Genomic DNA, 25389 nt, shown 5'->3' with positions numbered 1-25389 from the left:
TCACAAGCCACCACTGTACAACAACTATCAGATGACTGGTGGAGGAACAGGTTATAGGTGGATAAAGCCAGGAAGGTTTAATATGACAACTGTAGTCCATCTTGACCTCATCTGGGTTATATTTTTAGTGGGAACCATGCATATTTCTATATTTTTCCCAAAAAAAGGCAGAAGAAGGCATTAGACACTCTCAATGATGTTTAAACAAAGAAGAAGAAGAAAAGAAATTCATGTGAATCACTTTAGAGTCTTGGTAATAAAGACCAAGCCACAGCAAGCCAGGACTTGGACATGGTACAGTAAAACATATGTCTTCATGGGAGGTCAGTGAATCTAGCTTACAAGTAAATGAAGGGAAATTTTAAAGAGCAAATGTGCAAAACATATTTTATTCACAAGTGTACAAGACCTTAACTATATTGAACACCAGTGGCTGTTGAGTGCTCTCTGACAATTGCTTTAACAGAAATGGTTCCTTTTTTGTAGATGGCTATATTAAAACAACTGTGGTCCAGATTGACTATGATTCTTTGAAAAGGACAAAACCATCCCTCTGTGCTCACCCATCAAAACCTGCTGATGATGACCAAGAAGTATATGATGACGTTGCAGAACAGGATGATATTAGCAGGTACAAGTAGATACCCATCATAAAACCGATTCAACTATCAGAGAGTATGTATTTTAAGACTCTAGAAGTTTACCTGCCGTATTTCCTATTGCTCTCTATTCCAAAACAAAATTGCCATTTACAATTCCCCAGTATGGGTTCGAGATTACTTAAAACTCTACTGTCTTTTATTTGACTCTTCAGTTATATGTGGCAAGAGCTACTTGAAATGGGTGTTTTGTCAGAGCTCACCAAATGCCATTCCAAATCCGTGTTTTTTTTTAATATTCATTCTGATATGATTTGATCTTAGGGATATGCCTAAATTAAATATGTGGCAAAATATTAAGCACAAAGTATCATAAACTTTGCTCTTAATCTATGGTCGTAAGGTATTTGTTGTTCTCACTTGAAAAGACAACAGTGAAAGAACGATTTGTACTATAATTCCACTTTGTACTTCAAAAGGTAAAATTAATGCCCTCCATTTTCTATATTGACATTTTTTAATCTAATCAGATTTATACAATCTAAACAATTAGCCTAAAAACTTTTCTTTACAAAATAGTGTCCTAGAACATGCTTTGAGAAATATTAATGTAAAGCTGGGCTGGGGACCGTCGGGCCCATGCGCCATATATCAGAATCATTTGGTCTGGTCCTGTCAAGACAACCGCAGTTCCGGCCATCACTTTAGGGGTGAATTAATTAAATATTTGACCAAATAAAGCAGGCTAATTTTTAAATTGATACTTTTGTATGGCCCACGAATGATGTTATAAATTTTGGCAGAAAAAAGATTCCCCACCCCTGATCTAAAGTGAGCACATCCCTCTCCTTCTTTCTGTAGTTTGCCATTACAATGGGAATCAACATCAAATTCTGTATTACAAACCAGTAGGCTATGGATGATAGTTCTTAGCTACTTCTCTAGCTTCATATCCCATTTCTCCCCTTCTTGGTGTCATCTTCTCTCACACCAACATTTGTCTTCTCTGTTTCCTCTCCCTGAAATGCTCTTCCAACCACTGTCCACCTGGTTAATTCATCATTCAGGTCTTGCACTGAGAAACCTGGAATCTGGCCTTCCTACAGTAAACTTTCATGTTGTTGTTAGGTGCCGCTGAGTTAGATGTGACTCAGTTACCCCATGCACGACAGAACACAACACTGCCCATCCTGCACGGTCCTCACAATTGCTCTTACACTTGAGCTCATCGTTGCTGCCACTTTGCCAATCCATCTCATTGGGGTCTCCCTCGATTTCACTGACTACTCTACCATTATGTTTTTCTTTATCTCAACTTATTTTTATACAAGGAGACTTTAAAAAGTGATCAAAATCTATTATCTTTGCATTCTTTTTCCAGGAATTTTTTGGTGCCCCCTCATATGTGTACCTTTTGATTTTCTTTTTTTATATATATATTTGGTTTTGGTTGTTGGGTTTTTGTTTTTTAGGGTTTCTTTTTTTTAATTATTGTATTAAATACATATATAAAAAAATCACAGGTCATATCAATGTTCTTCATATGTACAATTCACTGATCAACTATGATAAAGAACATACTTTCTGCTTCAACACATAACATTTTGATAGCTTTCAACTGCAATCTTATCTCTCTGTCTTTTAAAATGGTTAATCCGTTTATTTAAGCAAAAATGTATATAGTCATTCCTGCCAGACAATGTGAGATAGTAAATGTTCAATCCAATTTTCCTTCCTTGATAAGTTTTGCTTTCTTAACTCTGTCAGTTTTGAAAACATTATACTAGAAAAACAGAGGTCCAGTCCCAAACACAGCTCCTAGGAGTCAGGTCTTGGGAGTGGACCCGGAATTTCTTTTTATAACTACTCGGTTTGTACTTCTAGCTTAATATCTCATATGTTCTTTTTTTTTTTTTTTTTTTTTTCCTTTTCCTAGCCATAGTCAGAGTGGAAGTGGAGGTAAGTCACATTTTTTTATCAGAAATTTTTGCACAACTCACCCACAATGTTATGTATACTAATTTAGTCCTGGTGTGATGCTGTAGGATAATGCAGTGGATGACAAGATTGATCTGAACTGCAAGGTTGGCAGTTCAATCCTACCAGCCACTCCTCGGAAACCCTAGACAGACTCAAAGGCACTTAACAACAACAATGATGACAGATTGCATTCATTTACAAATAATGATTGGGATCCTTATGTTCTGGAAAAGAGCACTGGGTTAAGAGCCACTGACCTGGATTTTCTTCCCAGCTTCTGAATGGCTTCTTTCTTTCGAGGCCAGAGTCAAAGTTACTTCTTTCTTCTCAAAAGTCATAGGGTAAAAGTGCAAAAGGTCGAGTCATAGGGTTGCCTCACTTCCGTATGCCTCAGACCATCCTAGTGAGCTGATTGAACACAATTATTAGTAGCATGCCCATTCATTTTCAAAAGTATTCTTGTATGGATAATAACCTTGGCTGTGACTCCTGAAAGGGACCAAGTTTTCTCACCAAATATAGGAACTGAAATAGTATTTTGCTGTACCAAAATTCTCATGCTGAGTCAAATTTCAGGTTTCCTACACATACATAGAAGGTTCTCAATAAACATTCATTAAATACGTGCATGTCAAATAGTGTGGAACCTCAGGAGCGCAGGATAACAAACCAAACAGATTTTAAAAAGAGTTTCTCTTTAAGACTATGGATTTAATAGCTCCCCTTTCATTTTCCTTTGTTCCAGCTGCCCTCAGTGTTTAGCCTTCAGATTTACTTCTCATGCTAATTGCTCTTCCTCACCTGTATCTTGATCAGCACCTCAAGTTCACAGTCCTTCTTATTACTTCTCATTTATTATAGTTTCAGAATTATCTATAAACGAATCAACAGAGCAGTTCATTATCTCCTCTCTATGAGAGGATAGGAAAATAAAATTGCTTTCATTTTTTAATATAAAAGAGAGATACTTTCCATAGTTAAAGAAGAGATGCTTATTATCCAATTTGGGTTGCTTGACTAAATCATAAAATTAACAAAAAAATTTCTCCCTATAATCCAAATAAGGGATGTTCCCAGCCCCACCAGATGATGAGATTTATGATGGAATTGAAGATGACGAAGCTGATAGTGGGTAAGTATAATCAGTCCATGACCTTTTTGCATATACTGAAACTTAGGATAAAAAGCAGAACATCGTGTTCCATATCACATTTCCAGAAATGTTTTGAATGTTTAACTAACAGCAATAGTAAACCAGGAAGTATAGTTACACCGCAATTCAAATGAAGTGGTATATTGTCTGAAAGAATCTCAACAGCTCTGTTAAAAGAAGTGAAATTTTAAAAAGGGATAAAGAATTACATATGTTGTAGATACATTTTCAAACTCTTCCCAATCATTTATCAATTAATCTTTGTCTTAAAATCTTCAGAGAATGTATTCATTGTATAGCTCTCCTTTGTATAATTTTCATGATTATAAGACACCCAAATAAACTGAGATCTTATACTACCTGTGGCAGAACCAGTCTTAAATTCTTTAGATGATAGCTTTTGCAATGACATATTTGAAAATTTAAGATCAATTGATTGCTTACTTTTAATTATAAAACAAAGCAAAATTGATGTTTAAAATTTGCCCCTTGCTTATTTAGCTTCATATTTTAAGAACTAAAAGAAATTTCACTAAATAGAAAAATTAGCCAACCCTGTATTCAAGCAGCATGACTTCTAAGCTTACCAGCACCATCTTGTTAGATACAATGAATTAGCTGTTTGCCTCCTGAATGACCAGTTCAGTTTAATTAGAAAAAGTCTGAACCATCTACCCCAATGTTTTCATTCCACTGATTATTGCGTTCTGATCAATGCCTGCATGCTCCAAAGCTCCATGCTACAGGTTGAAGAGGAGAAGAGTAACTCGTGGTCCTGGGGGATTTTGAAGATGTTAAAGGGAAAAGATGACAAAAAGAAAAGTATACGAGAGAAATCAAAAGTCTCTGATTCAGACAATAATGAAGGTTCACCGTAAGAGCCAGCCAACCAAAGCAGTGCACAATAACTACACTAATATTCACTTAATCAAATGCTACTAATATTTTATAACCAGTAACACATTCTGTTAGGTTTAAAACATTTAAAATTATTCTCTAGTAAGCATCTTATCCTCATTCATAATACCATCCTTACAGTCATGCATTTAGGTGACAAGAGCCCAAAGTATTAAAAAATTATAATATAGTTCAAAAATATATTTTGCTTTCCCCATAAATATGCACACAAACACGTAGCTATATGGAAACACACATGCCCTCACTCTCTAATGCACTCAGCCAGAGCCATTCACTAACACTCCATTTAGTAGACCTTTTCTTCAGAATTATAACATTGCATCTAAGAGCTCATAATTTTAATGACACGTTTTATTTTATATTGATTATTCTTCATATTACACATTCTCTTTCAAGTATTTTTTTGACAGAAATTGATTTATATTATTCATATTTTAACTTAGTTTCACAATCATATTCCTTCTATTTGAGTTATTTATTTCTGCTAATCTAAAATTATTTAAAATAACTTGTCTGTCTAAATAAAAGCTAAAGCATACATTTTCTTTTATTCCCCCAAAAAACCCTTTATTGTACTAACTTCCAGGTCCTTAGTACTGGACATTCTTACTGTTTTATATGTGCCTAGTAGTGTGGCACTATTCGATAAGCAGCGACTGCCAACCTCACTAACTGCAAGGTTAGCAGTTCAAACCCATCAGCCACTCTTGGAAAACCTATAGGGGTTTCTGTGAGTCTGAACCAACTCAACAGCACACAGCAACAATAGATTTACCATATTTATCAGGTCTTTATAAAATATTAGCTCCACATTACCATTCCTAATTTTAAACCCTTTGTAACATATCTAAACAACACTCATATGCAGTACACTTAAAATCATAAGAAAACATAGCATGAAACATTTGCTTTATGTAGCATTACTGAAATATCACCCTTACTTCATCAGAAATAAAACCAGAAGTTGTTTTTACTGCTTCAGTTACATATTGTCCAATTCTGATTTGGGATAATTTTAATATATGATCTGTCACACTGTAATTTAACTAGCCATTCCTGTCCTGTGCACCATTCTTCTGGAGATGTGTGTGTGTGTGTGTTTACAAGCAGTAGCTCAGAAAGGAATGAAAGCAAAGATCTTTTTTCTGTTGCAACTAAATGCCACCCTTTTCTGATTTCATATCACTTCCTTTAATAATCTCTCACTCTCTAGTGTAAATAGACATTCCTCTCTTAGTCATCATTCTCCTGTATCTGGACCCATATAAAAGAAACTTGGTGGTGGTGGTTGTGTGCCATGGAGTCGTTTCCGACATATTGCAACCCCATGTAGGGTTTCCAAGGTGGTCAGTCTTTACAGGAGCAGAAAGCCTCATCTTTCTTCTGTGGAGCAGCTGGTAGATTCAAACTGCTGACCTTACAGTTAGCCCAGCTCATAACCCACTATGCTACCAGGGCTCCTGAAGGAAACTTAGTCATATAAATATTCCTATGGCCGTAGTTAATTTTGGCACTGCATATCTGGTCTTTGATTTCAATAAACAGTTTTGGGCCAGTGCTATACCACAATGGCTTCAAAATATTGGGTCTATTTAATTTATGTTAGTACAATAATATGCCCAAAACTCATAGAATAAATCTGAAAATATTTATCCAATGGCTATTGGCAAATTAAACAAACCAAATGTCTTCACTCTCGACTTTCTTGGCCAATATGGGAATTTAAAATTTTTTAAATGCCTTGCTAAATTCTAAATTGATAGACAGAGATGGAGACTTGATGGAGACATGGAGAATGAGAAAGGAATGATGGTCACCAGATTAACCTTCGTATGCCTCCAGGCCATCTCACCTGCTCATATAGCTTCTAAATAAAGCACTGAATGTCTGTGTTCATATTAGTGTGATCATAACTGTATTCTCAATTTCTTTTCAGTTTTCCGGCTCCCCCTGAACAATTAGGTAAGTAGTAAAAACTAACTGTGTATTTTATGCTTTATTTCTTGGTATATTAAGGGGTGGAGAAGTTTTAGGTTTAGTTATAATGTCTGGATTATAGCTCTGATACTGAAAATAATGAATTATATAAACTTGGGTAAATCCCTTCACAAGCCACAGTTCTCAACAATAAAAGAGAGGGGAAAGGGAAATAAAAAGGAGCTTTTCTCAAAATCATAAAAGTGAAATTTTTTTTTTTTAAAGACTAAGCTTATTGGTTGGATATAGAGAATGTTAGAAACCCGAGACTGTGATCTTTAATCACCTTTCAGGTCTGGAAATGAACTTGTCCCTGTTACTCAACTTTCAGCTAAAAAATAAGCAGATCCATAAAGTGAACAGTAACACTAGGAAGTCATGTGCATGGGACAATAGTCAACCAACCATTTGAGATCTAAGGGCAGCATTTCCCCCAGGACATTGTTCAGAGAGGTTAGGAAAGAAGGAAGAGTGAAAGCAGGAAGCACAGGGAGGAAGAGAGATAAATAATATTACGTTGTGAGGATTGCTGTCAATGAGGTGAAACAAATGTGTATGAATGGTTCACTGGAAAACTGATCTGTAAACCTTCATCCAATTCATAATCAAAAGCTAAAAACAACAACAGCCGACCATAAGGCAGCATTTGCTTAAAAACAAAGTTCAGAAGGTTGGAAGGGGCAGAAAATAAGGAAGAAGGGAACTAGAGAGCCCAGCGAGGAAGTGGGTAGAATGCTGGCACGTGGCGGGAATTGCAACTAATGCTACAGAAACAAATATGAGTCATTTGTTGAATGGAAAATGAATTCGCTCTGGAAATTTTCATCCAAACCACAATAAAATGATCAAAACACTTTTTGAATAAATGATGATTTTTAAACTGTTCTTCCAAGGAGTTCTGGGGGCCACTCTGGAGACAGTGACAAGTTAGGATTGAACACCTTCTCCACCAGGTCTGCCCACCCTTCTTCTGTCAGAGCATTTCCTATGTTGGTCTAGTCAACATTTGCCTTTTAATTATATTAGACTCCTATGGAAAGATTTCTGAAAACATACTACGCTGTATGCTACCAACACATCATAGAGTAGGCTCCCAGTTCCCCTGTGAATCTAAATTTTAAATATTTTAAATGTATAATCTCCCATTGATAAACATTCCACTTCAAAACCCAACACAATTTATTATTTGTACAGTTTTTGTCAGCTGAGACATATCTTTAGAAGATTTTTTTTTAGCAAAGTAAAATCAGACTCAAAAGATTTAGAAACTTTCAAAAGTTTGTTTTAATTTAGAAATATGTTAAAGTAGCAAAACAAACCCAGAAATAATCTATTCTTCTAGAATGTTAACCTGACATTAGAATCTTATTTCCAGTTATTACTTAGAAAAAGAGGGGGGAAATGGAATCCTGGTGTGGTGCTGTAGAATAAGCACTAGACCACAAGGTTGGTTTCAGCTGCAAAGTTGGCAGTTCAAACTCACCAGCCGCTCCTCAGAAAGTCTATACAAGGTCACTCTGTGTCGGGACTGACTCGACCACATTGAACAACTTTGAATATATGCAAGAGACTGAGGGAAGTTGATCATTATATGATACTGTACTTATATCCTAGATCAAAAGGTGAGTTTGATTCACAAGTTCAGTCACCAGCCACTCCTTAGAAATTCTATACAGGGTCACTATGAGTCTGAACTGACTCAAGGGCACTTAATAACAACAACAATATTTAAAAAGATGCTTAAGAAATTTAGTTCCAAAAAGAGTTGATATAAAATAGAACAAATATAATAGTTAAATTTTTTAATGTTTTTGTTTAATTTAGTTTTGATCTCAAATATATTTTAAGTGCATGTACATGAAATAATAGCAAACACCAGTAATAAGAATTGATTATTGTGTGTACATATTTGTCTGTCCGCCTTGCACATGCAGACAAGCTGTGTCTCAAGTCTCCAGCAACCCTAAGGCTGCTAGAATTAAGGCACATAGGTCATCAGCCATTCTAGGGTGCTGTGCTCATTTCGTGTGATCAAGCAGATACCTGCGCAGATGCCTATGCAGTACTGCAAAGTGAAAACCATTATTATTAATTATAGAAAGCAAACAGTAAACAATTCTAACCAAGTCTCGAAAGAAGAGTTGCCCAAGGCCATTCTTACATCACTCACTGGCCATGACCCTGTGGTTCTGATCAGATGCTGTGTCCCCATCCCTGCTGCCTGCAGCTACCACCACACTGCCCAGATGGTCTGCACAACCCCTGGGCTTCTGCTCTGCCACTGGGCCTCGCCTCACTGGTGAGATCTCTGCCCAGGATCCTCTGCCAACAGACTCTTCAAAATTTCCCCCTCTGGCTGCCCTGCTATCTGGTCCTGCACCAGGAACATGCAGGCTGCTCTTGCTCAGCACAAGCCAATGTTATGTCTCCTTTAGCTCAGTAGCAAGTCTCCTACCCAAAGGCATCTGGCTTCACCCTGTGTAGGAAAACATAAAATGCTTCAGGCGACCCCTACTTTGACCTCTGCCCTGCACATTCCTGCAAGTGCTACAACTCTTTTAGCTTTGCTATCAAGCCTCCTGCCTAAAGGCACTCAGCTTTGGCTCCAGGGCCTGGCAAACCCACCACAACCCCCTGCTTCTCTCCATATGCGCCATTTTGTGCTATCTTCAGCATTCGTTTTGTCTTCTGGGTCTAGGAAGTTCTCCGCCAGGGACTCTAGGTCCTTGGTCTAAAGGACACACTTCACTCCTGACTCTGTTTGATAGTAGTGAGGTCCTCCTGAACCTCTGTGCAATTGGCCCTTATATAAACCTGGTTGTTGTTTTGGTGGTGTGCCGTGGAGTCAGTTCCAACCCTGTATAGGATTTCCAAGGCTGTAAATCTACAGGAGTAGAAAGCTTCATCTTTCTCTTGCAGAGCAACAGATAGATTTGAAGTACAGACCTTGTTGCAGTTAGCAGTCCAACTCACTATACTACCAGGGATCCTTTATGTAAGCCTACTTCTTGTCAGTTTTAAGTCATGGTGTCTAGCAGGGCCATAAACGACCAATCCCCTGGGTAGACCACAAATCACTCAATTTACATAACAAACTGACCAATTCCCTCAGTGGACCATAAGTAATTTAATTGGCATAATCTGGGGGGTAGTTACAAAAAAGACCATAAAAGTGATCAATTGCACCATGATAATGGATTCATCATATAGATGTGTATGTTTTATTCTGGGAATTGGTGTGGCACTGTGGGTTAATACGCTGGACAGGTCAGTGGTTCAAGCTCACCAGCTGCTCCTTGGAAGCACTATACAAGGTCACTATGAGTTGGTCCTGACTCAACGGCACTTAACAACAACAACATTAATCTAGGAGCCCTAAAGGCACTGTTGGATAAGCACTGGACTGCTGACCACAAGGTAAGCAGTTCAAACCCACCAATCTCTCTGCAGAAGAAAGATGAGTCTTTCTGCTCCTGTGAAGATTTACAGCCTTGGAAACCTTTTGCAGGGTCACTGGGAGTCAGATCTAATCAATGGCAGGGGGTGAGTTTTCATCCTTACTTGCTATAGGATCAGCACTGGACTGCGAACCACAAGGAACCCACTTGATGGCACTTAACACCAACAATATAAATGTTTTAATGAATGATGTAAGGGTTGAAATGTACCCAATTTCAATGTTCTCTGGTGGTAGCAAAGAACTGATTTCCTTTTAAAACTTTCTCTCTGTATTCTCCTCCGGTTATTATTAAGTGCCATTGAGTCCGTTCCGACTCACAGCAGCCCTGTATAGGGTTTCCAAGGAGCAGCAGCTGATGGATTTGACTTTGTGGTTAGCAGTCCAATGCTTGTCCTAAAACATTTATACTTTCTTCAATTCACTCTTCAGCATATTTGGCTATAGAGCAAATTATAGGCTCAGAGAAGATGTATTCCTTCTGACTTAATTAATAAGGAGACCTGGTGTGGTGTTGTAGGATAAGCACTGGCCTGCTAACCACAAGGTTGGTTATTCAAATCCACAAATCACTCCTCAGAAACCCTATACACAGTTACTATGAGTTGAAACTGACTAGATGGCATTTGACAACAACAACTGGAAAGAAAATGATCTACAGATTGGGGAAAAAGCCATTAAGCTGATTAAGATCACAGTAACTTTTCCAATAATCATTTTCAATTTCTGGTGCTATCTGAAGTGTCTCATTAATAGATATAATCTTTATGTTGTTGTTGTTGTTAAGTGCCGTCGAGTCGGTTCCGACCCATAGCGACCCTGTACAGGGTTTCCGAGGGTGTAAATCTTTACGGGAGTAGAAAGCTTCATCTTTCTCCCCCGGAGCGGCTGGTAGTTTCGAACCGCTGACCTTAAGGTTCGCAGCCCGATTATATTTGAAGGTTATGTCACTCTTAATACTACTGTAGGACTTCTGGTGTGGTGCTGTAGGATAAGCACAGGACCACCAAGTCATCTAAACCTCAAGGTTGGCAGTTCAAACTCACCAGTCACTCCTTGGGTCTCTATGAGTCAGAACCAACTCAGTGGTACTTGACAATAACAACAGTACTACTGTAAGATCAAATTAATGAAGAATAGATCAGTGACTAGAATAGAATTATATAGAGAGATTAGGTGGATGGATGAGTAGATAGATAAATTGACAGCTACGTAGACAGCACTGTAAATACAGTGTCACACCACTCTAAATCCCATAAGAATCTTGATTTCAATCTCTACTGCTCTTGGTTGTCAGCAATCTGCTTCTCTGGCCATTCATCCCAGTTAGGGATCTTCAGGTAATCACAGGCACTGTTTGCTCTGCTTTGGTTTTCAGACAATCATAGTTATAATCATGATGGCTTTTTTCTTTCTTTTTAAGAAAATTTAGCATATACATCCAGGGAGTTAAGAAAACCTTTATTTTTTTTAAGGAATCGGTAATGGTTCTAGAAGAAATGTACCCAGACACCAGGAAAATTCTGGTTATTCTTAAAACTATCTTCATATGAAAAATACTATTAAATGTTCATATCAAAGCCCAGACTAATTTGCTTCCACATTTGCTATTTTGTCTTTTGTTAGATATGGGAGATGAAGTTTATGATGATGTAGATTCCACTGATTACCCTGCTCCATCAGCAGAGACAAGGTAATTAAAATATGTTCCTTTAAATGAAGTAACACAAATGGGACTGCACAAGAAATGTCAATGGAAGAGATACCAGACTGGGTGAGTGTCTACTGTGTATCATCGAATACATTCTGTTCTCCTCTCTGAAGATGTGTTTCCTTCTGATTCACAGCTCTAACAGTTTTACTGAGTCTTCAGTGAATAGTCCTGATCTTACCTCCTGAGTCTTCTCTCTCTCTCTCTCCTTTGCTCCCTTCTCTATCTTCTTTCATCCCTCTCTCACCCACCACACCCTGGTCCTGCTCCATGTTTCCAAATCATTCTCTGCCCTGTGATACCAGAATTCATTTATTCATTTTGTCACTCAGAAAACACTATCTCCTAATGATTCATCTCTCTTTATTTTCACTCTGTTTCCAAAACCTTTTTTTGGCTTGTATATACTTCTTAGATGGTATCTCACCCCTCACCTCTCACCTACGTACTCAAGTGTCTTTTATCTTCAACAAAATGATTGTTTTCTTTTATGGAAAAAAAGTAACTTTTTTTTTTTAGAGAGAAAATTTTAGTATGTCTATTTCTCATAAAAGCATCAGATTCTCAAAGTTTCCAGTCAAATGTGTAAAACCCAGTCCACAGTGAATAGTGACATTCTTTACTGCACCTAAGGTTTCTATTTAATTTTAGGTTAAAGTTGTATGAAAATCTGTTAGTAAGTTGATGCAAAAGAAGTACCTTTAGAAAATTCTTTTGACATAGAAAACAGCATTATAGGATACTTCCTTATAATCCAATAACTTTGAGAAATGATCTGATATATACTTTGTATAAAGACAGAAACACCTTAAGCTTTTTCAAGAAAAAAAGTAAGATGAATAAAGAGATACGTACTTGATTATATAAAAGATAAAAGTTACCTAATTGGAGCACAGTAAGTGCTTTCTTCTGGAATGTTCAGATAAAACTAAGTGTACTGCAAGGATTTCAGTTCTTACCATCATACTAAAACTAATCTTACAGAACTAAAGACAGTATCAAGATCAAAGTATCCCAATGGCATATAGCTTCCATTCATATATGAAGACCTAGTTCTACAGATAAAACAAATACAACAGATGAAAAGATAATAAATATTTTCCTTTTTCAGTTCTCTATGAAAAGAAAATCTCATGTTCTTCAGTAGTGTATCCAAGTTTTAATATTCCTAACAATCAGGAAATAATTTCCTAAAATTCTGTCTCTGATAGTTTTTGTTGCATTTCTCTGTTTTGTATAACTGTAGAAATGTCACCACAGTCTATAAAATGATCTCCAAGAACCACACATTGGCCATTTTCTTTACCCCAAATAAATCTCAGCTGATTAAACTTTATTTGGCATTTGTTCCTCTCTTAAAATTAAAAATCAATTGCTGAGTTGTCTCCAACTGGGAGTGACCACATGTGTGTCAGAACTGCACGCCACAGGGTTTTCAATGACTGATTTTTCAAAAGTAGATTTCCAGGTCATTCTTCCAAGGTACCTTATTGTTGTTGTTGTTGTTAAGTGCTGTTGAGTTGGTTCCGACCCATAGTGGCCCTGAACAGGGTTTACAAGGCTGTAAATCTTTACGGGAGCAGAAAGCCTCATCTTTCTTCCACGGAGTATCTGGCAGTTTCAAACTGCTGACCTTGAGGTTCACAGCCCAATTTGTAACCACTACGCTACCAGAGCTGGACTCAAACCACCAACCTTTCAGTTATACCACCCAGGGACTCCTCTGCTTTCTTACGTGTTGCTTATTTCAGAGTTAAAAACAATTTTGTGCTAATGTAGAGTTCTAGTTCTAAATAAATTTCAATAAATAATTTTCAAAGCTAGTCTGTGGGTGTTTTTAATGTTCATATATTTTCTGAATAGCCCCAGAGAGTTAATCTGGGCCAGCTATTCCACATATGGCCAGAGCTCTATAAGGCAAGAGACACTGACAGTAGATACAGAGCCTAAAGCAGGATGGTGTGCTATTCATTTCCTAGGAAACTTAACTAAATCCCAAGATTCAAAAACTAAGCATCAGACATTCTAACACAACCATTATAAATAAAACTTTATCATAGATCATCTAAATAAAAAATAGCATCAGTTTTTTGTTTTAATTTTATAGTATTTATAAATCTGATTTTTTAAATTCCCTTCTGCAGAGAGTCATGGACCTCCCCTAACTCACCGTAGCAAATGGGTCTCAACTCTCGGGCAAACTAGCATCACCTGTGGAGCTTTTACAGCATTCATGGAAAAATTCCATGACTTTTCAGTTCCATTTTTCCACAAACTTTTTGAAACCTCCTTGTCTGTGTCAGTACCTGGGACTCAATCAGACTAATTGAATTAGAATTTCTAGGAATTGGTCAAAGGCTTTAGTATGCTCTAGAATCTTCCCTGGGGATTCTATGTGGAGCCACAGAATGAAGAATTACTGTCCAAGGTTTGTCCACTTCACTTAAAAGAGTTGGTATTTATGAGATACAGTAGATTTCCAAGCCTGGGTATTTTGTTTGTGTTATTAATATTAAATCCAATAATTGATCCAAATATTTACAATGCATATCTCTTTCTCTCACATAAAATGAACAATTGATAAAGTGATAAAGATTGTATATTAGCCATCTTCTAAGATGGTCCTTCTTACCTCTAAAAAATCAACTTTTAACTCAAATATTTTTATTAATCCATGTTTCCTGCCTCCTAATGGCAGCATCGATGGACTCAAGTGTGGCAAGAGTAGTGAGGTTGGCCCAGGATCGAGCAGTGTTTCGTTCTGCTGTGAATAAGGTCACTATCAGTCAGTACCAACTCAATGGCACCTAACAACAACAATCTCATTCCATTTTAAGTACATATGGAAAATTATCATATTCTTTGTTGTTAGGTACCAACGATTCACTATCAACTCATAGCGACCTGATGTACAACAAAATGAAACACTTCTCAGTCCTTGCCAACCTCACAATCATTGCTACACTTGAGCCCATTGCTGCTGATGCTGTGCTAATTCAAATCAAAGGGGTTCTTCCTGTTCCTCACTGACGCTCCTGATAATAGGTCTGAAGTATAAGACAAAGTCTGGACATCCTGGCTTTTAAGGGGCTTTTTGGTTTTCTTTCAACCCCGGTTTGTTTTTTTTTTTGGCAGCCCATGGTACTTTCAGTAGTCTCCTCCAACACCATAACTCAAATGCATCAATTCTTCTAAATGCATCAATTCTTCTATGGTGTTCCTTATACACTGTCCAACTTTCACATGCATATGAGGTTATTGAAAATACCATGGCTTCAGTCAGGTGCACCTTAGTCCTCAAACTGACATCTTTGCACTTGAACATATAAAGACATCTATGTGGAACTGTGGGTTAATGCACCAGACTGCAAAGCCACTTGAACTACAAGGTTGAAGGTTCAAGCTTACCACCTGCTCCTCAGAAACCCTAAACAGGGTCACTATGGGTCAGAACTGACTCAACAACACTTAACAACAACAACAAAATAAACTTTATAAACCATAAAAATCAGGTTTTTAAATTTTTTTCTTTTTTATAAAGACATTGGGCAGGTCACTTAATTATCTATAAAGAATTTGAAAAAGATAGGTACTTTAAGGATGTTGTTGTTACGTGCTGCTGAGTCGGTTCAAAGTCATGGCAACCCTGTATGGGGTTTCCGAGAAGCAGCTGGTAAGCTTGAACCACCAACTTTGTGGTTCAAACCAGCTTTACAGTCCAGCACATTAACCCACAGTGTCACACCAGGACTCTAGGATCTTAAGGATAGATTAATGCATATGAAACCGTGATACAGACGCCATGCTTAAGCTACAAACCAGGGATTTTTATATGGTTCACTGTAATGATTTCTTACTTCCATTTTAATTTGTGCTGTGTTCTTCTGAAGAATCTCTTTTATGTTTTGGAATATCATTTGTTCCACTGAATGATATTGGATTTCTAAGAAAAAAAATTTTAAATAATTAAAAAAAAAATTGGTATGAATTAAGTCTAATAGATAGTATTTTTTTATGATTTTGAAGTAAAGTGTTAATTGCTTTATGTGTGTTCTACAATCTTAGCCAAGGAATAAATATTGGAAAGGCCAAGACAGAAGAAAAAGACCCTAAGAAGCTGAAAAGGCAAGAAAAGGATGAAAAGGACTTCAGGAAAAAATTTAAAGTATGTCAGATTTAAATATGATAAAAAATTCAAAACACTAATAATTGGTTCATCTGATCATTTTTAAATACCAACATATACATTTATAAATGTACTTGTCAATATCACAATGTATCATTTCCATCATAATTTCTTCATTTTCTACAAAGTTTATCCTAGATTTAAGTTTTTATAGAAAAGTAAGTAGACATGTCTAATGCCAATACACACAGCGTACTAACAGTCATCTGAAAATAGCTGTCCTTTCAGCCTTGATTCAAAGCTAATCTAAAAATAATTCTTAGATTAGGCTGGTAAAGTTATGAATGACTCCCCTCCCCCTAAAGTTTAAAACTTTTTTCTTACGTTATCTATTGAAAACAATGGGCTATTTATTTAGCAAATAACTTTTTAATTCATTTGTCAGTAAATGAATACTTTCCATAATATACATCAACTAGTCCTTTGAATGTTCGTCTTTTTCCAGTATGATGGTGAAATCAGAGTCCTATATTCAACCAAAGTTGCTGCCTCCTTCACTTCTAAAAAGTGGGGGACCAGAGATCTACAAGTGAAGCCTGGCGAGTCTCTTGAAGTCATACAAAGCACAGACGATACAAAAGTTCTCTGCAGGAATGAAGACGGGAAATGTGAGTCACAATTTATGTTATCTAGTTTTGAGTTTGTTTTGAACTTTTTATTTTTGAATTGGGTGAAGGTTTACAGAGCAGGTACATTTTCCATTCAACAATTCATGCATGTTTTATTTCCTTGATTGTAATCCCTGCAATGTAATTAATATCCTCCCTGTGTTTCCTGTTTCCATTCCCTTTTGAACTTTGTCCTTGGTTAAATGCTGCCCTTTTGATCTCAAATGGTTGATTGTTCTCAGGTGTGCCTACTACCCTAGTGTTCTTGTTCCCCTTGTAGATTTGTCTATTGTTTGGTTACAAATTGAGCATGGGAGTGAGTTCATTTCCAGACCTGAAAGGTGACTAAGAGACTTCCTCTCAGAGGTGTCACCAGTCTGTATCCAGCCTGTCAGTAAGCCTGGCCTTTGTTACAGTTTGGAGTTTTGTTCCACATTGTATTCCCATTCTATCCAGGACCTTCTAATATGATCCCTTTCAGAGCAGTGGACAGTGGTAGTCGGGCACTATCTAGTTCTTCTGAAAATCAAAGACATGGAAACAATTAGTCCAATGTCTTTGATTTTCACGACTCTTCGTTCCTCTGGACAGGGAGAGCACAATAGAAGCAACTTAGCTTTTTAGCTCTTTAGATTTGACGACCCCAGTCACTACTCATTAAAGTCAAATGTAAAACATTGTTTTTATGGAAAATGTTAATGTCATATTTCTATTAGCACTTGTTGCTTTTTGCTTTTTAAGTTATGTAAAACATTGTAAAACGAGATTTTTTTGGCTAAAATCTGAGTGGTTTATTTTTGTCTCTTTTCAATTACCAAATTATTCTATATTCATATGTGTCTCACAGATTTGGGAATACAGTGGGTCTAGAGAATAAACAACTGAGTTGCAAACCACAAAGTCAGTGGTTTGAGCTCACTAGACTCTCCAAGGGAAAAAGATGAGGCTTTCTGCTTCTGTAAAGATTTATAGCCTCAGAAACCCTACACAGGGTCTCTGTGACTCAGAACCACTCCATAGCACATAACCACCAACCACCACCATGAGTCAAAAACAACTCAACAGCTCTTAACAACAACAACATCACAGATTTTATATATACATAGGTATGACCCTGTATACCTGGACTGCAAGGTAATTTTGAACTGCAAGTAGGTGGTACAAGCTCACTGGTTGCTCACTGGGATCCATATATAGGGTCGCTATGAGTCAGAACAGACTCAACGGCACCTAACAGCAACAGCAACAGTATATGTATGTACATAAGTTGTTGTTGTTGTTAGGTGTCCTTAAGTCAGTACGGACTCCAGCACAACAGAACGAAAGACTTCCCAGGCCTGCGCCAACCTCAAAATCATTGCTACATTTGAACCCATCGCAGCTGCCACTGTGCCAATCCATCTCCTTGGGAGTCTTCCTCTTTTTCTCCAACCCTCCACCTTACCAAACAGGATCTCCTTCTCCAGGGACTGGTCCCTCGTGACAATATGTCCAAAGTATGAGAGATGAAGTCTGGCCATCCTGATTTCCAGGGAGCGTTCTGGCTGTATTTCTCCAACACAGATCGGTTTGTTCTTTTGGCAGCCCATGGCACTTTTAATATTCTCCTCCACGATAACTCAAATGCATCAATTTTACAGTCTTCCTTATTCACTGTCCAATTTTCACATGCATATGAGGCTATTGAAAATACGATGGCTTGGGTCAGGCACACCTTGGCCTCAGACTGACACCTTTACTCTCGAATACTTTAAAGTCATCTTGTGCAGCAGATTTTCCTACCACAATGCACTGTTTGGTTTCTTGACTCCTGCTTCTGTGAGTTGTTGATGGCTGATCCTAGCAAAATGAAGTCTTTGACAATTTCAATATTGTTTCCACTTAGATGGATGATGTTTATTGTTCCAGTGGTGAGGATTTTTGTTTTACGTTGAGATGCAAGCCATACTGAAGACTGATCTTTGATCTTCTTCAGTAAATATTTTAAGCAGTCTTTGCTTTCAGCAAGTAAGGTTGTATCTTCTGCATACCTCACACCACTGTTAATGAATCTTCCTCCTATCCTGATGCCACATTTTTCTACATATATTCCAGTTTCTCAGATTATTAGCTCAGCATACATTTAAAGAGACTATTGAAAATACCATAGATTGGGTCAGGCACATGTTAGTACCCAAACTGATCTCTTTCCCTTGAACACTGAAGAGAGGTCTTGTGCAGCAGATTTGCCTAATACAATACTCATTTGATTTCTTGACTGTTGCTCCCATAGTGTTGATTGTAGATTCTAGTAAAATAAAGTATTTGACAATTTCAATCTTTTCTCAATTGATTATGATGTTATTTGTCTAATTGTGAAGATTTTTGTTTTCTTTATATTGAGGTGCAACCCCTACTGCTGGATGTAGTCTTTGATCATCATCAGTCCGCTTTGCATACAGCAAGCTAGGTTGTATCATCTGTATATTGCAGGATGTTAATGAGTCTTCCTCCAATCCTGATGCCACGTTTTTCTTCATAAAACCCAGCTTCTCAGATATTTGCTCAGCATGCAGACTGAATAAGTATGGTGAAAGGATGAAAGCTAGTGAACAGCTTTCCGGATTTTAAACCATTCAAATGTCCCCTTGTTCTGCTTGAAAAACTGCCTCTTTGTCTACGCATAGGTTCCTCATGAACACAATTAAGTGTTCTGGAATTTTCATTCTTTCTAAGGTTATCCATAGTTTGTCATTATCCACACAGTCAAATGCTTTTGTATTGTCAATAAAGCACAAGTAAACATCTTCCTGGTACTTCTTGCTTTCAGTCAAGATCCATCCGATGTCAGCAGTGATAATCCTTGTTCCACATCCTCTTTTGAATCTTGCTTGACTATCTGACAGCTCCAAGCTCATGTACTATTATAACCATTTTTAAATTATCTTCAGCATGTTTACTTATATGTGACATTAATGATATTGCTGGTGGTGGTGGTTATGTGCCTTTAAGTCAGTTCTAGCTCATAGTGACCCTGTATGGGGTTTCTGAGACTGTAAATCTTTGCAGAAGCAGAAAGCCTCTTCTTTCTCCCGTGGAATGACTGGTAGTTGCAAACTTCTGACCTTGAGGTTAGCAGCCCGACTAGTAACCACTATGCCTCCAGTGCTGCATTAGTTTGTTGAAACATTTCAATTTGTATCCCATCAATTCCTGGAGCCTTGTTTATCACCAATGCCTTAAGTGTAGGTTGAATTTTTTCCTTCAATACCATCTGTTCTTAATCATATGCTATCTCTTGAAGTGATTTAATATCACTCAATTAATACAGTGACTGTGTATTCCTTCCATCTTCTTTTGATGCTTTCTGCATCATTCAGTTTTTTACTCATAGATTCCTTCAAGATTGCAACACGAAGCTGGATTTTTTCTTAAATTCTTTCAACCTGAGAAATGCTGAGTGGGCTGAACCTTTTTGGGGGTTTTAGCCGCCTCTCTTTGCACTTTTCATTGTAATACTCCATTCTGTCTTCCTTTGAAGTTTCCTGTTTGGCTCTTTTACTTTCTCATTTCTTCCAGTCATTTTAGTTTTCTACATTCAGGAGCAAGTTTCAGAGTCTTTTCTGACATTCATTTTGGGTTTTTCTTTTTCTTTTTCTTACTTTCCTGTCATCCTAATGGCTTTTTTGCTCATTCCTGTATGTTGTTCTTGATGACATCCCACAACTCTTTTAGTCTTCGGTCATTTGTGGCTAATTAAATCTGTTCTTGATATGGCCTTTAAATCCAGATGGGATCTATTCAAGGTCATATTTTGGGCTTTTGTGTAGTTGTTTTAATTTTCTTCAACTGCAGCCTGAATTTGCACATGATCAATTGATAGACTGTTCCACAGTCTGCTCCTGGCCTTGATTTAGCTGATGATATTGAGCTTCCCCATCATCTCTTCCCATAAACATAGTTGATTTGATTCCTGTGTGTGCCATCTGGTGAGGTCTGGGTGTTTTTTTGTTTTGTTTTGTTTTTTGTTGTTGTTTGTATAGTTGCCGGGTTTTTTGTTGAAAAGTAGTATTTGCAATGAATAACTCATTGGTCATGCAAAATTCTGTCCTGAGATCTCCAGCATAATTTGTATCACCAAGACCATATTTTCCAACTACTCATCCTTCCTCTTTGTTTCTAACACTCACATTCCAACCACCAGTAATTATCAGTACATCTTGATAGCATGTTTGATCAATTTCAGACTGAAGAAATCGATAGAATTCTTCGATTTCATCATCTCTGGCTTTAGTGACTGTTGTGTACCTTTATACAATAGTGTAATAATGCTATTAACTTGTCTTACTTATAGGCATATGGATTTTACCCTATCTCAGATAGCATTGAACTTCAGGACAGATCTTGAAATGCTCTTTTTGACCATGAATGCGATCCCAGTCTTCTTCATTTTGTTGTTCCCAGAATAGCAAACCATATGACTGTTCTATTCAAAATGGCCAATACCAGTCCAATTTAACTCACTAATGCCTAGGATATCGATCTTTATGTGTTCCATTTCATTCTTGTTGTTGTTGTTGTTAAGTGCCTTTGAGTCACTTCTGACCCATAGTGACCCTGTAGAGGGTTTCTGAGGAGTGGCTGGTGAGCTTGAACCACTGACCATGTTGTTCAATTGACTTTGCAGTCCAGAGCATTAACCCAGCATGCCACACCAGGACTGGACTCATATTTCATACATTCAACATTCTGAATATTAATGGATGTTTGCAGTTGTTTCTTCTCACATTGTGTTGTGCCCCATCAGCAAATGAAGGTCCTGAAAGCTTTACTCTATCCATGTCATTAAGATCAACTCTACTGGAGAAGGCAGCTCTTCTTCAGTCATATTTTGAGTGCCCTCCAACCTGATGGACTCATCTTCAGGCACTATATCAGACAGTAGTCTACTATAGGATGAGCACTAGACTGCTAGCCAAAAGGTTGGCAGTTCAATCTCACCAGCAGCTCCTCAGAAACCCTATACAGGATCAATATGAGTTGGAACACTTAGCGACAACATTCACATGGTTTTCAGTAGCTAGCCATTCAGAAGTGGTCTGCCTTTCCTTCTTCCTAGCCTCTGTCTTTTTTTGGACGCTCCGCTGAAACCTGTCTACCCTGAGTATAAACAATTTATTCATTACAAATATCTTTCTTTAAACTACACTAAAGATGAGCATACACATGAACTGCACCAGATGGTAAATGCAGGAATCAAACTGATTCCTGATATGTAGGAAGAGATGGTGGAGAAATTCAATATCATCTGCCAAAACATGGGCTGAGCCACTATCAGTCAGTACCAACTTGGCAGCACCTTACTATGTAACAACCATTCTGAATACTGGGAAGACTCCTAACCTCTTCAATTTTATCATCTTTTTAAAAGGAGCTGGAAACATTTCACAAACCTTCGGTAAATTACAAGCATGAATTCCATATCCATGCACTTTATTTTACAGTACCATATCAAACCAGATGGGAAACAGATGCTTATATCAACATCACTATTTACCTGCCATTCTTTATTTTAAGACTTTGACTGGGTTGCATTTGGCCTTAGTTTGACTCTTTTCAGAAGTAGACTGTGAGATAAAGATGAGAATGCAAGCAGTAGATCTGAGAAATGACTGCAGGAAATACCAGTAAGTAATGGAGGAGTGAGACAGGATTAAGAAGGCAGCCAACAAAGTCTTGTTCTTGAAATAATTACCACTGGATAATTGGAGCTTAGTCCTGCTGAGGAATTCTTAGCATCTGGGTTATCACATCTAGTGTGAACCAGAACTGGGTTTTTACACATCAGTTTCTGTTCTTCAAGAATTGAAGTCTATTCCTGGGCCCATCCGAAGTCATCCAGGATGCTGATCAAGCTGACAAAGAAAGTTCTGAGGTCAGAGAAAGTCCTTGTGCAAAATAATAATTGCAAGTGCTGTCAATTGGAAGTAGAGCCAACAGGCATGAAAGTGGGAAGGGCGAGGGCATATGGGAGAGGCATCAAGAGCACCTGTCACTGCCTTTCTAATCGAGTATTATTCCAAGTAAAATAATATCATCTGCTTCGTTTCCTTTTTACTTTTCCAAACTTTTTGCTGCTGCTTTATTGAGACTAGACCCATGACATTTCTTAATTTCAGATCCATTCCCCATATATCTCTATAGGATTTAGAGTGATTGTTATATAGGTTCAACTCTCCCTCACCTAGATTATTGCAATAACCTTTCCAATGCTATACCTGTCTTCATTCATCCTTACTTTCTACCACATTGTTACCCAAATATTATTTTTTAAATGCAAAGAAACTTTTGGCTAGCATATAAAACTCTTTACCATCTACCCCAAACTCATGCACTGTTATTTCCCCATGTGTAACCAACATTTCAGACATTCCAACCACTTTATCATTCCCTGAAGGAATTATGCTGCTTCCTCCTTCTTTGCTATTTTATCCTACTTGGAACGCCTGTAATTGTCTAATAAGAACAACTCAATTGTCATATAAAATTGGAAGCACCCTCACTTCCTACTCCCCATTCACTCATCACAATGAATCTCTTCCCAATATTACCAGACTGTTGTTTTGTTGCTGTAATTGTCATCATTATCTCATCGATCTATAATCTTGTTAACTTGAGGGCAGTTTGGAAATGGCACTAGATAACCAGATGAAAGCTGAATATAGACACAGGAAGAAGTCTATTGAGTAGTTAGTATGATTGGTTGGAAGATAGACGGTCTCTTCTTAACCTTAGCAATGTGGTTAGCTTCTTACATATCATTGGTGAGCCTCTAAATCTTTCAACTTCTTATTTCTGTATCTTTTGACAAGCAGTAAAGATACTGGCAACCCAACACTATGGTGTCCCATACCCTCTATTCTTGCTTAATCTACCAAGGAAAAGAAAATATAGCCAGTGATCATTGAAACTAGAGGATAAAGCATATAGAGTTGAGTACAGTCACATTCACAGCCATTATCACATTTGATCACATCTCACCCACTGAGTTATGGAAACACATACTTTGTAGGCATGGAGATCTTTAATATTTCTGGCACATCCCCAAATGTTTAGAATTTCTCACTAATATCTGCGCATACTCCACAACCCAGTGTCTCATAAACTGTGAGTTTTCCCACCTCCTGTCACCAAAGAAATTTTTTCTACAGAGTGTGGAATGAGGGATGTGGTGAATTATTTGTGGCCAAATGTTTGCTATTTCCTCTGGGCATCAAAGAAAGACAGACTTTAAAGTAGCTTTAGATTTTTCCAAATCCAATTGGCCACTTCTTTGCTTAAGTTTTTTCTCCCCCATTTGTAAAATAATACATGCTGATGAAAAAAAAAAAATTCAAAATACTTCTTCTAAAAATAATTAATGCAGTCTCCCTAATTTGAAGCCATAGAAATGATGAGAGAAACAGAGAGAGCAAAAGAGGAAGGCAAAAATATTTATAAAACTAAGATAGCAATTTATATCCAGTATCATACATCACATCACATCTTCCTTTTTCTTTCTATTATATTATAAGCATTTTCCCTTGTAGTTGGACATTGTATTTCTTTCCTAGATACAGCTACATAATTTGATTTTATTGTTTTTAAAGCTGCATAATGTCAAATTAGGTACATTTATTTTTATGTCTGGATTTACTCACAATGAAGAAAATTATGAGGAAATAGTATAAGGTATCATTGTATTGATTTTTTTAAAAGGAAAGTATTAGAAAAAAAAAACATAATTTCCATTTTTTCCAAATACTGGTTTTTACTTTGCATTCACAGCACCCTCCTGAAAGCGGAGCCCCTCATCCCAGGTCACAAGTACGCTGTTGCAAGCAAACATTTTAAAAAGAAATTAATTGCCACATATGAGGGGCTGGGAGGGTGGATGTTACTTTTTTAGCTGTTTTAACTGGCTTGGTCCTACTACATATTTCGACACATTCGTTTCAAGCCACTGTGTTCTGCTCTTTGAACATGAGCGTTCTGAATAATAATTTCATATTTTCTGTGACAATCCCGGTTGTGCCAGCAATCTCAATATTGGAGAGCTAATTAAATATGGCATTAGTGCAACACAGTATAGAACCATAATGAGTTGTTTGTTTGCATTTTTCATTAACATTCCCTAAAATGAGAAATATGCTTAAAAATCATTTTCCTGTTACAAAAAGAAAAAATTAGTTATAGAAATGATAATACTCAGATTATATGAAAATTAATGGTAGATCACTTATTGTTGTGAATCATGCTTTTAGTACAATGAGGTTTTAGCAGTGTTTCTTAAAGGAACTAGACAACAAAATCTGTGCTGTATTAAAAATCATTAAACTTGTAAAAATTATATCTAATAGTGATTTCCTAACCAGTGACTTCCATATTATCATATAATTTAGGAAGCTAAAATAGAGCACTCTTCTGTCAGTATGTCATACTGTGGTGGTTGTATGTTGCTGTGATTCTGGAAGCTGTGCCACCAGTATTTCAAATACCATCAGAGTAACCCATGGTAGACAGGTTTCAGCTGAACTTTCTAGTCTTAGACTAAGACTAGCAAGAAGAAGAGACTGACTACTTCTGAATATTTAGTCACTGAAAACCTTGTGAATAGCAGTAGAACACTGTCAGCTAGCACCAGAATATTGAATCCTGAAACATGATGAAGAGCATGAGAATATTATCAGATACAGTGTCAGAAGATTAGCCCCTCGGGTTGGAAGGCACTCAAAATATGACTTAGGAAGTGCTGCCTCCTCAAAGGAGAGTTGACCATGAA

General features: G+C 37.3%; 1 protein-coding gene across 1 annotated transcript in view; it reads left to right on the top strand.

Moving 5' to 3' along the window:
• Positions 1-25389, top strand: part of FYB (FYN binding protein) — a 164785-nt gene that overhangs the window by 126425 nt on the left and 12971 nt on the right. Inside the window, exons 6-13 of the mRNA XM_006874683.1 lie at positions 487-631; positions 2536-2558; positions 3645-3711; positions 4466-4606; positions 6587-6612; positions 11711-11777; positions 15861-15960; positions 16427-16589. Of these exons, the coding sequence (XP_006874745.1) occupies positions 487-631; positions 2536-2558; positions 3645-3711; positions 4466-4606; positions 6587-6612; positions 11711-11777; positions 15861-15960; positions 16427-16589 (732 nt within the window). The remainder of the gene's footprint in view (positions 1-486; positions 632-2535; positions 2559-3644; positions 3712-4465; positions 4607-6586; positions 6613-11710; positions 11778-15860; positions 15961-16426; positions 16590-25389) is intronic.

Source organism: Chrysochloris asiatica, unplaced genomic scaffold (assembly GCF_000296735.1).
Source record: "Chrysochloris asiatica unplaced genomic scaffold, ChrAsi1.0 scaffold00293, whole genome shotgun sequence".
Classification (NCBI taxonomy): Eukaryota; Metazoa; Chordata; class Mammalia; order Afrosoricida; family Chrysochloridae; genus Chrysochloris; species Chrysochloris asiatica.
Note: the sequence above shows the minus strand (reverse complement) of the source record. Positions and strands in the feature narration are given on the sequence as shown.